This window comes from Colobus angolensis, unplaced genomic scaffold, assembly GCF_000951035.1.
Source record: "Colobus angolensis palliatus isolate OR3802 unplaced genomic scaffold, Cang.pa_1.0 Scaffold15, whole genome shotgun sequence".
Taxonomy (NCBI): domain Eukaryota; kingdom Metazoa; phylum Chordata; class Mammalia; order Primates; family Cercopithecidae; genus Colobus; species Colobus angolensis.
Genome location: NW_012114599.1, coordinates 10388915 through 10403556, shown reverse-complemented (window position 1 = coordinate 10403556; position 14642 = coordinate 10388915). Strand labels below are relative to the sequence as shown.

Sequence of the window (14642 nt, the reverse complement as noted above, 5' to 3'; positions counted from 1 at the left end):
TTCCACCTGAACAAGAAGCTTTATCCTTTGGAGTACATGGACAATTCTGTGATTTCATTTTCACTTACATGATCAGTCTACTTTGTATTTTGTCTCTTAATTTCTGATGTTAAATCTCTTGAAACTGTTATAGCACTTTGTGATCATGAATTAAGTCCCACAACTTAAAAAAATTAACAAATTAGTAATCATGAACTATACAACTTCAAATTTGAAGTGGTCATGCAAATTTCACAACACATCCAATGACAGGTATATATACAATGATACTTACATTAGCTGAAAACAATTTTGAATTGGAGACAAAGGGCTCTCTAAAAACTTTTATAATTAGATTTAGTTCCCTTATATATTGTCGAATTTCTGCCATAAATGCTTTTACCAAATCATAGTAAGTTTGTTCTCCTGAAGTGGAAGGCTCTTCATCAGTTAAAGATAATATATTAATATCTTCTACATCTTGATGAAACATATCCATCAATACCTAGTCAGAGATATAAAAAAAAAATAAAACATGAATCTTTCGTCAAATTTGACGTGAAATGCTCTAAGTTCTCTGAATAAAGTTCTTAAATGATAAAAAAGCAAACAAGCAAATTTCTCCTCTTGGATATATTGCCAGCATTCCTCCACAGCTTCTCTAAAACAGAATTCAACATCTGATATCACATACTACACTCCTCCAAGTTCTCTATCACTACTAGTATTTATCTGTCTGTCTCTCTTGTTAACCTATTACTTCCAATGTGTTTCCAGATCCTGTCTTTAATTTCTCTGACTTGGTTTTCTCTGTTTTATACCCTGCCATCATCACTTTATTCCATGGCCTCAGTATCTCATATTTAAATAATTTTTATAGCCTTCTATTTGGCCTATTTTCCTACATTTGTTGGGAATTGGTCAAAATAAGCTTTTATTTTCTGCAAGAAGTCTACTGTTACTAATCTTGCTAGAACACATCTTTCCCCTTCTTGCGAACTTCTACAGCATCATATCTCTGTAACACAATAAAATATTTTATCTTGCGTGCTTTCTGATTGTTTTATGTATATAAGTATACCTTCATCAACTCTGGAGCCTTGTTTTATATATACTTCTCTTGCATCTCCTCCCTGTGTAAACATGTAGTAGGTACTCAAAAATATTTTATTTATCTGATTCATTAAAAAGTATCAAGTATTTCATATTTGTGTCTAGATAATAATTTTTTAAAACTAAATACTTATTCATTTAAAAATACCCAAACATTTGAAATTCTTCTTCAAATCAGGTGGGTTTTTTCACTCTATATGGCCACATTCTCAAAGAACAAATAAATACTAAAACATAATTTAGTGGAATCAGTAATCAGAAATAATACTCCAAATCAGTAAGAGTATAATGAGGAAAATGGAATGAAATGTTTCATCAGAAAATATTTTCCTTTCTGCAAAGTTGTTTCCGCAAAATGAACATCCTTAGGTAATGACGAAAAGCTTTAGACTCAGAGAGACCTGGAGTTCAAGTCTAGGCTTTGAAACTTCTCAGAAAATTCTGGACCAATTTCTTTATCCCTGTGAATTTCAGTCTCCTTTTTATAAAATGTAGATAAGATCACTCACCTTAGAGGAATATCATAAGGACCAACGGAGATATGCCACATATATGCCTAACCTTCAATAAGTGTTTGCTCTTATTATTATTATTGTAAAACCACAAAGTAGTATCTGAAGCAAGCCAGGTGCCAAAGTAAAACTATTGTTTTGAGGTTTTACATTTTGAAAAATTGTTTTTAAGTAAATCCATAACCTTATAATCTTTCAGTCCAAATAAATTTTAAGAAATTTACTATCAGCCAGGTGCGGTGGCTCACGCCTGTAATTCCAGCACTTTGGGAGGCCGAGGCAGTCAGGAGTTTGAGATCAGCCTGACAAACATAGTGAAACCCTGTCTCTACTAAAAATACAAAAAAATAAGTTGGCCATGGTGGCATGTGCCTGTAATCCCAGCTACTCAGGAGGCTGAGGCAGGAGAATCGCCTGGATCCAGGAGGCGGAGGTTGCAGTGAGCCAAGATTGTGCCACCGCACTCCAGCCTGGGCGACAGAGCGAGATTCCATCTCAAAAAAAAGAAAAGAAAAAAAGAAATTATCTATTAAGAGATTACTCTAATTAACCCTAGTTGCAACAGCACAGAAGAAAAAAACTGCATGACATATTTAAACACATTTTAATATTATATATCTAATATCTTATTTCTATAAAGTGGTATCTTGAGTCCCTGCTATTAGGTTACTGGAGATATTCCCCAACACGTAGTACAATTTTATTCTACATGAATAGTATGTTAGCATTTAATAAGTCATAAAAAGAAACTTAAGAAAAAAAATATAAAAGCTCAGTTTCCTACCTTGTCAGCACACATTGCCACTTTAATATCTTGTTTTGTAATTTCATAATGCCGTATATTTCTTACATAATTCCCAACCAGCTTTAAAATGTCTGCAGAAATGTATTCTAAGACTGCTACTATGTAAACAGAAACCTGATGGTCAATTTTATAACCTAGGACCTCCTGCAAAATTAAAAGAAAAGTACGTTTAAACATCATATACTGTAAATTTAACACACTGATTAAAAATAAAAAACATATTTGCAACTTAGCTTACACTTTTTTCCTGAGGCCTGTGCTTACCAACAATATTTAATTTTAATTTTAATGAATAATATATGTATTACTATTGAAAATGTAAGCTAAGAAAAGGCAAGGCAAAATTACCTCTAATGATGTAAAATACTTAAGCAGCAGAGATTACAAATAGATAATCCCTAACCTATAAAGGAAGACCCAAGTTTGGAGAAGGGAGTAAATGCTCTTTGTTACCTAACTCAGAATACCTGGTAGTAACTACAACAAACAAGTTTTTTCTTTTACAAAAAATGAGAGTTAATATATTATTGGTATCTAGGAATCTCTACCAGGCTTATACTTTTATCTTTTCCAAGGGAAGATGGGCTCCCCCAAACCATAGTGGGCGCATTCCTGATATAACCCTGGCAATTTCTATGAAAACAAAATTCATGTTATGTCCTACTGAATAATGGTTGCTATTAAGAAAATGTTAAATAGCCCTAGTATTAGACTTCAAAGAGAATATGGGCTTTTGTGGGACTGGTCTGTTCATACAGAATAACAAAATCTATTTTCCAAACAACTCATTTAAGGGAAAAAAACAACAACTTTGAAATAAGAAGTTCGTTACAAACTGGAGACAGTCTGTATTTACCTTTTAGGGTATATAAAAACTATTAAGTGTATCATGATAAAGGTGTATTAAAATAAATTGAAATGATATTCACAATTAGCAGATAAAACTCAAAATTTAGGATTATTAACATAGTATTCATATACCTCAATTTAATTCTCTTAGAATACAATTCAATGTATGGCCAATGAAAATCTTGAAGAGAATGATGAAGTAGTTTTCCATAAGGCAGATATTTCTATTCAAACAATTGAATGCAAAATACAACCTTAAAACTCATTCAAGTGTTTAACTTTAAATTTTGGAAAACATCAAGCAAACCTGAACTTTCTGACACTATCACTTAGAGTCTTGTGAACTTGGCCTAGAAGTTACTTAATCACTTTCTGCCTCTGTCACTTCATTTACAAACTATGGATAATAACAACTTTGTTGAGTAATAAAACTCAGACAATGTATACAAGTATTAACATTTTGTCCATAGAGATTCAACTGACTGATTTATTTACATGGTAAGTAGGACTGGAGAGTTTAGGTGATCTTTTTGTTCAGAGATTACACATAGCCTTATGGCCTTTTCACAGAGGTCTCTACACAAAGTATTAACATCAAAAGGATTTATAGCAACACAGGTCTAACCAACAAGAGGAGTTTTATAAATTCTCTTTGTGGTCCTAATTACATCTGAGATAAACAAAATCCACAGTAACTTTCTTAGTCCTCTCAACTTGCTTATTACTATTGATATGAAATTACTTTAAATCATGTTGCCCAGTTTATATTTTCTTACTATCATAGCATCCCCTCCCACCACATAAATCTCTGGAAAACTTAGAATGAGATAATTTTACTCTTAAGTTGACTCAATTATCCATAAAATATATTCTTATTGTATAAAAATGGTGGGTTTTATTTTTCCCTTAAAAGGCAAGAAGGCAGTATTTCAGCATTACCTTTAATAAAGGATGGATTTTTTCTACTGGGAGAGATAAAGGGTTTCTTCGCTTCCTCTTTTCAATAGCTGATTGGGCATCAGCTATTGCCCACTTATCAATTGGATGAGGGAAACTTTTTTGAACACGTTCCTTGGAAAATAGGAAAACAACAACTAAGCAAATATATCAAATAGTGCTCTTTACTTAAAATTTACTTTTAAAATCAAAGAATACCAAAAGTAGAGCTTTTCATATGTGGTATAATTTACATTACAAACATATTGAAGCTAACAGAAAACAGTAATTGTCAATGTGTTAGTTCCTTAATTAGGCAATAAGAGACTAAACATTCTTTCTATTATCTAGGGGGAGTATCACATCCTGAATTTCAACTTCACTGTAATAAAGCTAATTACAAGAATGAGTAGAAGCTACCTTAAATAGTACTTGTATAAAATTTCAAGGAACACCACCCAAGATCAAGAAGTAAATATCTAAATCCAGTTCTCACTCATCCTTACTTTCAGTACTAATTACATGCAGCATTTTTCAATTGGAAACCTCTATGAATATTCTTTATCCACCATGCAAAGGCACTTCAGAACTATTTACAAATCATGGAAAGCAACGGTTTGCATTGGTGACAGCAATTTTAATACACTGTAGTTTCTTTAAAGTCCTCCCATAGTCATTCGTTTTTAACAAAATACTTCAATTTAATTTCCAGAAATTCTTTAGTTAAAATTTCCACTGAGAGTGAAAGAACTCAGGTTACTATCACAGTTGAATTTCCTTCCTTATTAAACTAATTCACTTCAAAAAGGCGCTTTCATCCTCTCAAAACTTTTAAAAATCCACTTGCAGGATACCATAACTAAAACCAGTAGAGGTCGCTATTACATAACTTTTACACGTGTTTTGAATAAATGAGTATTCAACTAGTATATAAAAACTAGATGAAATTAAACATCATCCCTAATTATAAATCTGAATAAAAAGTTTTAATTATTTGCTAGTAAAATGGAAAATAAAAAAGTGTGATGCCCTGTGATGTCCTTGGTGGTGAGAGGAGTGGAGAACACAATGATTCTTGGAAATCTTAAGAGCAAATGTATAAATTGAGGGGTGTAATCCATTCAATTTTAATAAATTTTATCTTCATCTATGTCCAAGGCTAAATCAGCTTCCAAATAAAGTTATTTTAATTCTAATTAATCGAATTAGAAGCATGTTGAAAGAAATTACAGCAGTTAAAAATGGGGTTTACAAACCTTTTCAACTGTCTGGTTGAAAAGCTATTTGCCAGGACACCAGCCTCATGCAGTAAAAGGCAATACAAAGGTCCAAATATGGAGGAGGCATCGCAGGTGAAAAAGGAGAAAAGGGAAGGGGTAAAGGGAGAGAAGGGAACATCCAAAACAAGAATTCTTTTCTTTTTTCCAACTTTATTTTACAGACTTGTTAATCCAAAAATGACAAGATATTTAGGACTAACTTACGTAGTTTTCAGTTAAAATGTTTTATAGTGATGGGTTTAACCCATGATTACCTAAGTGTAACTATGGTACAAACCTAATAATGCTATGACCCTGTGGCTTTCCAACATTTTTTAAAACCCCAACTCATTGTAAGAATAAATTTTCAACACATTTTTACATTATACCGTAAAATACTGCACACATAGTCAAATGAAGCAAAGTTTCCTAAAACAAACCTGTCCTTATTATATGTAGCACACTGGAATTTTCTATTCTGTTTTTATTTATATATTTATTTATTTTGAGACAGAGTCTTGCTCTGTTGCCCAGGCTGGAGTGCAGTGGTACAATCTCAGCTCACTGCAACCACCACTCCCAGGTTCAAGTGATTCTCCCGCCTCAGCCTCCCCAGTAGCTGGGATTACAGGCGTGTGCTATCATGCCCAGTTAATTTTTGTATTTTTAGTAGAGATGGGTTTCCCCATGTTGGCCAGGCTGGTCTTGAACTCCTGACCTCAGGTGATCCGCCCACCTAAGCCTCCCAAAGTGCTGGGATTACAGGTGTGAGCCACTGTGCCCGACCTGTTTTATTTTTTAAAATGAGGGTTGGGCAATGCACTAAAGTAATTTTATGACTTACTAATGGCCATGACCTGGAGTCTAAAAACACTGGTGCACAGTGTAGATATAAAAGCAGTAGAAAAAAGTAAAAATAAAAAAATAAAAGCAACAGAAGAGGACAGAAGTTGAACTCAACCTGACAATTAATTCTAAATAGATTTACATGTCTTTGAAAAAAAAAATCACCAGTGATGGAATTACAGAGACTAACTGTAGGAAGGGGTTGAGATAGAAGAAAAAGAAAACAGAACAGCAATCCCTGTCCATATCAATTACATCTACCTTGTTTTGAGGAAGGAAAGAAGAGGAAAGAAAATCTTGAATGATTTTTAAAAAGGCAAAGTGGTAATAATGAAGCACAGCACATTTTAAACTTACTTACAAGGGTATTAATGAAATCAAATTACCAAATACATACTTAGGAGATAATGCCAAGGGTCAAAATGCATGCGGAAAAATTCATAGGGTTTTTTTTTTTTTTTTAAAAAAAAGGTGTTTCGAATGTGGAAGAGGCTAAACTGAAGGAATTACTTTATTTCTTGTAGTGGCAAATTTATAATTTTATAGCAAAATAAAATTTCTTTCACAAATATTTTATATTTCTTTCCTTTTTATTTATTTTGAGGGGGAAAAGGGTCTTGCTCTATCACGCGGGCTGGAGTGCAATGATGCGATCATAGCTCACTGGAGCCTCAAACTCCTGGGCTTCAGTAATCCCCCCTGCCTCCACCTCCCAAGTAGCTGGGATTATATGTATGTGCCCCCACGTCCAGCTAATTTTTTTATTTTTAGTAGAAATGAGACCTTTCTATGTTGCCCAGGCTACTCTGGAACTCCTGAGCTCAAAGTGATCCTTCTCCCTTGGCCTCCCAAAGTGCTGGGATTACACACATGAGCCACTGCACTCAGGCCTTAATGTATTTTTAAAAAGAAGCCCAAGGAGGACTGATCAATGAAAGATTCATGAATTAGAATACTATTACTCTCCTAATTTCAAGATTAATAATTTTATTTGTATTAAATGAGAAACTCTATTAATATCTAGTACCTTTGGGAAACATTAATGAGATACAGAGCTAAGTTTGAGATTCACCTCTATTATTAGCAGAACGCTGTTTTTTCCTTTACATAATAAATAGGTTTAAAAAGATAATCTTGACCAAACCCAATACAAATATTCTAGGTCCTATATAAATTCCTACATATTTACTTCAGTTAAAAAAAATTCAGATCCCCATATACTTTTGTATGTGTGGGAGAAATTTGTTTCTGTTTAGAAAGGTAGAAAATATGGATAAATTATTTGGGGAATCTAAATGTTAATGGAAAGCTTATTACAAATTATAGGGACTTGGCCGGGTGTGGTGGCTCATGCCTATAATCCCAGCACTTTGGGAGGCTGAGGTGGGCGGATTGCTTGAGGTCAGGAGTTCAAGACCAGCCTGGCCAATATGGTGAAAACCTGTCTTTACTAAAAATACAAAAATTAGCCAGGCATGGTGGTGCACGCTTGTAGTCCCAGCTACTCAGGAGGCTGAGGCACGATAATCGCTTGAACCTGGGAGACGGAAGTTGCAGTGAGCTGAGATCATACCACTGCACTCCAGCCTGGGTGACAGAGCGAGTCTCTGTCTCAAAAAAAAAAAAAAAAAAAAAGAAAAGAAAGAAAAAAAAGAAAAGAAAAGAAAGAAAGAAAGAAATTACAAGGACTCTTTAGGATTCCAAGGGAAAAAAACTAAAGAAAAAAATGAATGGAAAAAGAAATCAGACATTTTACATTTTACGATGAAGGGCTAATGACAAGAAAAAGTCTAAGATAAAGGAGTTAAAAAAAAAAAAAGCCTGAGATGAATGAGGAAAAGAAAAACGTATCAGTGTCCTAAGAAATCAAAGCTGGTTAAACATAGGTACGCATAGACCAGAAAGGGAAGGAATAACAAAGGAAATCAGTCTAGTCAAGTAAAGAACAAGTACAATTATGAAAGGACAAGACCTAAGAAATTAAAGACTATACTTTACTAGGGTCATAACACAGGAAAAAAATATTAGCTTTTGCCTCTATTTTTTCAAAGTTTAAATACAGAAAATTATACTTCTTATAAAAGAGGGAAAAATAAACCAGATTGGAGCAATTTTTATACTATCTTTTAACATTTGAATTAATTGGAATCAACAGAGCCAAATAATATATACCCTTCTTCTGCATTCCCAAAGCATTAAAATATATATAATACACTGGGCCTTCCATATCCATGGTTCTGCATCTGTGGATTCAACCAACCGCAGATCAAAAATATTTAAAAAAAATTAAAAAAATACAAAATTTAAAATATAATGTAATAACTATTTACATATAATTCAATTTTTTTTTTTTAAGAGTTAGAGTTTCACTCTGTCACCCAGACTGAAGTGCACTGGTACGATCATAGCTTACTGTAGCCTTGAACTCTTGGGCTCAAGTGATCCTCCCACCTCAGCCTCCTCCTGAGTAGGTGGGAGTACAGGCGCAAGTCACTACACTTGGCAGCATTTACTTTGTATTAGGTATTGTAAGTATTCCAGAGATGATTTAAAGCATATGGGAGGGTGTTCATTAGTTATATGCAAATACTATGCCATTTAATATAAGGGACTTGAGTATCCATGGATTTTGGTATCTTCAGGCAGCAGCCCGCAGCCAATCCCCCACAGAAATTGAGGCACGACTCTACTCCCTTATTCATCTGCAACACTGCCTGATGATAAATACTAATATATTGGCAGTACAGATTAGTGATTACTGGCTACATCAATAAAACAAAATTCCACTCATTTGGACTATGATATAATTTGTGATAATCTGTAGTACAATTTACCAAAACTTTTTAATTACCATCAGCAAAATATGTAAGCGATTTCCATCTATTTTCAAGCACTTTTGAAGCACCTATTTTCCCAAAACTATAGGGCAACTAAAAATCACTCTTAGACATATCCCCTAGGAGCTACCAAATTAAGTAGTAATTGCTACCATACTTTGAATTATGCTTATACTTTAAAGCAAAGTGTATTTTTTAAACATTTTTTTTTTCAAACTTCTTCTTTTTTCCTTTTAGACAGGGTCTCACTCTGTCAGGAGTGCAGTGGCGCGATCACAGCTTACTGCAGCATCAACCTCCTGGGCTCAGGCAATCCTCCCACCTCAACCTCTCAGGTGGCTGGGACCACAGGCATGTACCCCCATAGCCAGCTAATTTTTTGTATGTTTAGTAGAGACAAGGTTTTGCCATGTTGCCCAGGCTGGTCCTGAACTCTTGGGCTCAGGCAATCTGCCCACGTTGGCCTCCCAAAGTGCTGGGATTACAGGTGTGAACCACCACACCAGCCAAATTTATTTATTCCTTACACTGACTGTACATGTATATCATGTACAACATGGTGATGCTTGGAAGTACATATACACTGTGGAATGGCTAAATCTAGCTAATTAACAAATGCATTACCTCACATAGTTATTTTTGTGGTGAGAACAATCAATATCCACTCTTAGCATTTTCAAGAATACAATATACCATCATTAACTATAGTCACCATGCTGTACAATAGGATCTCTTGAACTTATTCCTCCTAACTGTAAATATATATTCTTTGAATGAATCTTCCCCAATTCCCTTTCTCTCCAATCAATACAGCCTCTGAGAACCATTATGAAGTGTATTCTTTAGAAAGATTTTTAAATGTGTATATTCTGCTAATTCAGATTGATCTATTTTTAAAATACATTTTTTTCTTTTTCCTTTTTTTTGAGATGGATCTTGCTCTGTCACCCAGGCTGGAGTACAATGGTGCAATCTTGGCTCACTGCAACTTCTGCCTCCCAGGTTCAAGCAGTTCTCCTGCCTCAGCCTCCTGAGGAGTTGGGATTACAGGTGCCTGCCACCACGCCCAGCTAATTTTTTGTATTTTTTTTTCTTTTAGTAGAGATGGGGTTTCACCATGTTGGCCAGGCTGTTCTCAAACTCCCAACCTTAGGTTATCTGCCTGCTTCGGCCTTCCAAAGCGCTGGGATTACAGGTGTGGGCCACTACGCCCAGCCTCTAAATACATTTTTCTTATGTGACCCTCAAAACTTAAGAAAAATATTTTATGACTCATCACAAAACATACTTAGGGCTTGCTAAATTTAGGGACCTTATTATTTTAATAGAAAGTTTTGTAAGTGTATTAAAGAAATACTGAATCCTAGTGAATGAGGAAAATGGAAAATTATTTCCTGATAAAAGAATATAAGACACCATTTGCTATGGTCCAAATGTTTGTGCCCCTCCCAAATTCATGTTAAAACCTAAACCCCACTGTGGTGGTATTAAGAGGTATTAACATCACTCTTCCATTCTCATGTAAAGTCCTGCTACCATTCTGTCCAACTTTATGGTTTATATTAGGGACACACAAAATATCCTGGCCTCTTAATTCCATAAACACCTCATCTTGGGGACCTTCACCCCTGGTCTAGCCACATCCTGCTTTGTAACTATGTTACTTAAAGAAATCTTACATTCAAACAACTCTTTCTCTCAGCTCAATCTATTATATTTCTCTCTTTCAGATGTCCTAATATTATCAGTTCTCTGACCTTACTGAGAACTCTAGTACCCTATTCTCTCCATGTTTTTCCATTATATGTGCCCTCTCCTACCTGGTATTAGAATGCATGCTCAAAAAGCTAGACTTTCTGGTTAAAAGTCTTGGCTTCACTACTTAATAACTATGACCTTGGGCAGGTTATTCAACCTCTCTGTGCTTCAGTTTCCACATTCATTCATTCAACTTATATTTCTGAGTGTCTTCTCTGTGCCAGATATTGTTCTAGGTGCTGGTGATTCAACAGTGAACAAGAAAAAAAAAAAAAATCCCTGGAGCATTCTAGTAGGGAAAAAATCAATACCATCTTGATGGGATTATTACAAAGTTTAAATGAAATATAAAGCATGAAAGTATTCAGACTAGTGCATAATACTATAAATCAAACCGATCAGCTATTATCACATTTCACTTTTTTCCTTATCCAATTTTGATTCAGTGATGCTCTTCTCAGCAGTTTCTCATTGGATGTGCCCGTCTATCAATCCCTCAGCTTCAGGGGAGCAGGACAAGGCCTGAGGTTGCTAGAGATTACTTCCTACCCAATCACTGTGTGCCATAAAAACATTACATTCTATCTGTGTTGTGTCCTGAAAAGGTTGCAAAGCACTGCTATTACCAGTTTTTACAATTCCCTTGCCCTACTGTTCTGCTGCTATACATCCATGAGGAAACATCATTCAGTCCAACTATCTATTTTTGTGCTCACACTTGAGTGCTGCAAAAGCAAAGTCACAGAAACTCAAAGATTTGAACTACTATACACTTGAAGTCATTAAAGTCAAATGTTCTTCATCATTGCCAGAGAACTCTTTCTATTTCTAGCTGTATCTCCCATTTTCTACAGTTGGTACTTCAAACCTTTTCTTCTCTCCAACTTTTGACTCCTTCCAAACTCAGTTTAGATATATCTTCTTCTTGGAAGCTATCCCAAACCCCAAAGCCTCTATCAGTTGCCCCTTTCATGGTTTCCCATATACTCTTTACTCATAGAATATCACATTATGTTACTGACTACATATCTATCTGTATCTCCATTAAATCATAAGCCCTAAAAAGACAGGGGCCATATCATCTTTGTAAGAGATTATAGAACCTCCTTCCTAGGTGTTTAGATGATTCCCTCTCTCTCAATTGCTAAGAAATAATTCACTTACCACTTAAAATACATGTAACAACTGAAGATCAAAACATTAACAGAAATGTTTTTGGAATGTCAGCTGGCTTTAATAAAAGAAATGCTTGGACATATGCCACTCCTAAAAGTATGGGTATATCATTCTATCATCAAGAAATTGTTCGGTTTAGCTTACAAACAAAAAATGAATAGTTTAACAGCTAGAATATATACAAACTATCATATATGCAATACAGGCTGATTATCCCTAATCCAAAAATCCAAAATCTGAAACTTTTAGCTTCTTCTTTTTTTTTTTAGACAGGGTTCCACTCTTTTATTCAGGGCTTACTGGAGCTTCCATCTCCTGGGCTCAAGTGATCCTTGTGTCTCAGCCTCCTGAGTAGCTGGCACATGCCACTATAGCTAGCTAATTAAAAACAAAATTTTTTTTTTAAGAGATGGGGTCTCACTTTGTTTCCCAGGCTGGTCTCAAACTCCTGGGCTCAAGTGATCCTTCCGCTTTGGCCTCCCAAAGTGCTCGGACTACAGACTTGAGCCACTATATCAGGCCAAAATTAAAAACTTCTAGATGCTGACATGATGCTCACTGGAACACTTCAGAGTTTGGGTTTTTGGATTTGGGATGCTCAGCAAATCCAAGTAAGTATACAGCAAATATTCCAAAAAAAAAAAACAAAAAAAAAACCCTCGAAATCTAAAACACTTCTGTTCCCAAGCATTCTGGATAAGGGATACTCAACCTGTAAAGAGTAAAATCCAGGCTGCATTTTCTTATATACCATATATATATATGGAGCAAATTCTTTCCCCCTTCACTGACATTACAACCAACACACAAATTAGATATAAAGTAAATACAAGATAACACTTGTCATACCTCTACATCTGAAGCACTTCGGGGCTGAGCTTGGCATAGCATATTTAATAATTGCAAAATTAATTCTTCAACATACTGAAGAGCATCATCATTAGACTCGAGAGTAGGATGAACTTGCCCCTGGACCTATAAACAAAAAGCAAAGTAATTAAAATGTGGGTTCCATATCATTAAACAAATTTTTAAAACTTTAAAAAATGTGGGTTTGTGGCCTGGCACGGTGGCTCATGCCTGTAATCCCAGCACTCCAGGAGACTGAGGCGGACAGATCACCTGAGGTCAGGAGTTTGGGACCAGCCTGGCCAACATGGTGAACCCCCGTCTCCACTAAAAATACAAAAACTACCCAGGTGTGGTGTGTGCCCGTAATCCCAGCTATCCAGGAGGCTGAGGCAGGAGAATTGCTGGAACGCAGGAGGCAGAGGCTGCAGTGAGGCAAGATCGTGCCACTGCACTCCAGTCTGGATGAGAGAGAAAGATTCCGTCTAAAAAAAAAAAAAAAAAAGTGGATTTGTACTTAAAAATGTGGTCTGGCTTGCAAGCACATATTTGAATGATACTGACTTAGAAGTCAGGAGTTCTCAACCCTTTTTCCCAGTCACATGCTTATATGTTCCTGGAGATCCAGTTTACCTAAATAATTTCAGCATGTTTTTTCTCATACTGTGGTTACAATACAATGCAGAAATGGGGAAGGGAGAGGCTGAGGTGATGATAAAAGATACAGTTTATATGATTTTTGCCAGGAACCAGTTAGAACATTTATTCAACATTCTGCTTGGGCAAAACTGAACTCCTATGGGCCTCTGACTGTTGTTTAATTTTACCATTCCTAATAAATGATAAAATCCAGGAAGAGCATGTCTCATCAAATTCACCAGTGTATCTATGGCAGCAAGCACTATGCAGGGCACGCATATTACAAGCTTGATAAATTTAAATAATATTTGTGAACACAAAGTCACCCTATATCAAAGGACACAAAATTTGTGACTGTCTATACTTTAGGAATATTGGTGGGCTAATAATCTTTACCTTCTTTCTCCTCAATCATTTCTTTAATTTTTTTTTTTTTTAATTAAAAGTTTTACTTAAGAGTCCACACTGGAAAGCAGCCTTGACCATTTCTTCAGTTGAATCTCAGGCCAGTGGCCTCTGTAAAGCTTGCATGTTAATAAACAGCATGATAGTCTTTACTTGCATCCCTTTGTTCCTTACTAAATAAATGGCAAAAAAAGACAGTACCAGGAGGGAAACACTAACATGTTCTGAAACATGCTCAACTCTCCAACAGGTAGGTAGGGCACTAACTGGATGAAAGTGCACAGTACTCACTGGCTCAAGGCACACAATATGGCCTGTCCTACTACACTTCAATAATTGAGAGGGTGTGACAGCCTCAGTGTACAGGGAAAATTTTATAAACAGTGTACTAGACTGGGTGTGGTGGCTAATGCCTGTAATCCTAACACTTTGAGGCTGACTAACGAGGAACGGTTAAGGCCAGGAGTTCAGGACCAGCCTAGGCAACACAGGGAAAACCTGTCTCTACCAAAAATACAAAAATTAGCTGGGCATGGTGGTGTGCACCTGTACTCACAGCTACTTGGAAGGCTGAGGCAGGAGAAGTGGAAGAATCACTTAAATCCAGGATGCCAGGGCTGCGGTAAGCTATGATTACACCACTGTACTCCAGCCTGGCCAACAGAGGGAGACCCTGTCT

At 35.7% G+C, this 14642-nt stretch overlaps 1 protein-coding gene across 1 annotated transcript in view; it reads right to left on the bottom strand.

The window, feature by feature from the left end:
- The window catches only part of SOS1 (son of sevenless homolog 1 (Drosophila)), a 155685-nt gene that overhangs the window by 74432 nt on the left and 66611 nt on the right, over nt 1-14642 (bottom strand). Inside the window, exons 2-5 of the mRNA XM_011935935.1 lie at nt 12920-13045; nt 4198-4329; nt 2389-2553; nt 275-484 (exon numbers count right to left, since the gene is read on the bottom strand). Coding sequence (XP_011791325.1) covers nt 275-484; nt 2389-2553; nt 4198-4329; nt 12920-13045 — 633 coding nt within the window. The remainder of the gene's footprint in view (nt 1-274; nt 485-2388; nt 2554-4197; nt 4330-12919; nt 13046-14642) is intronic.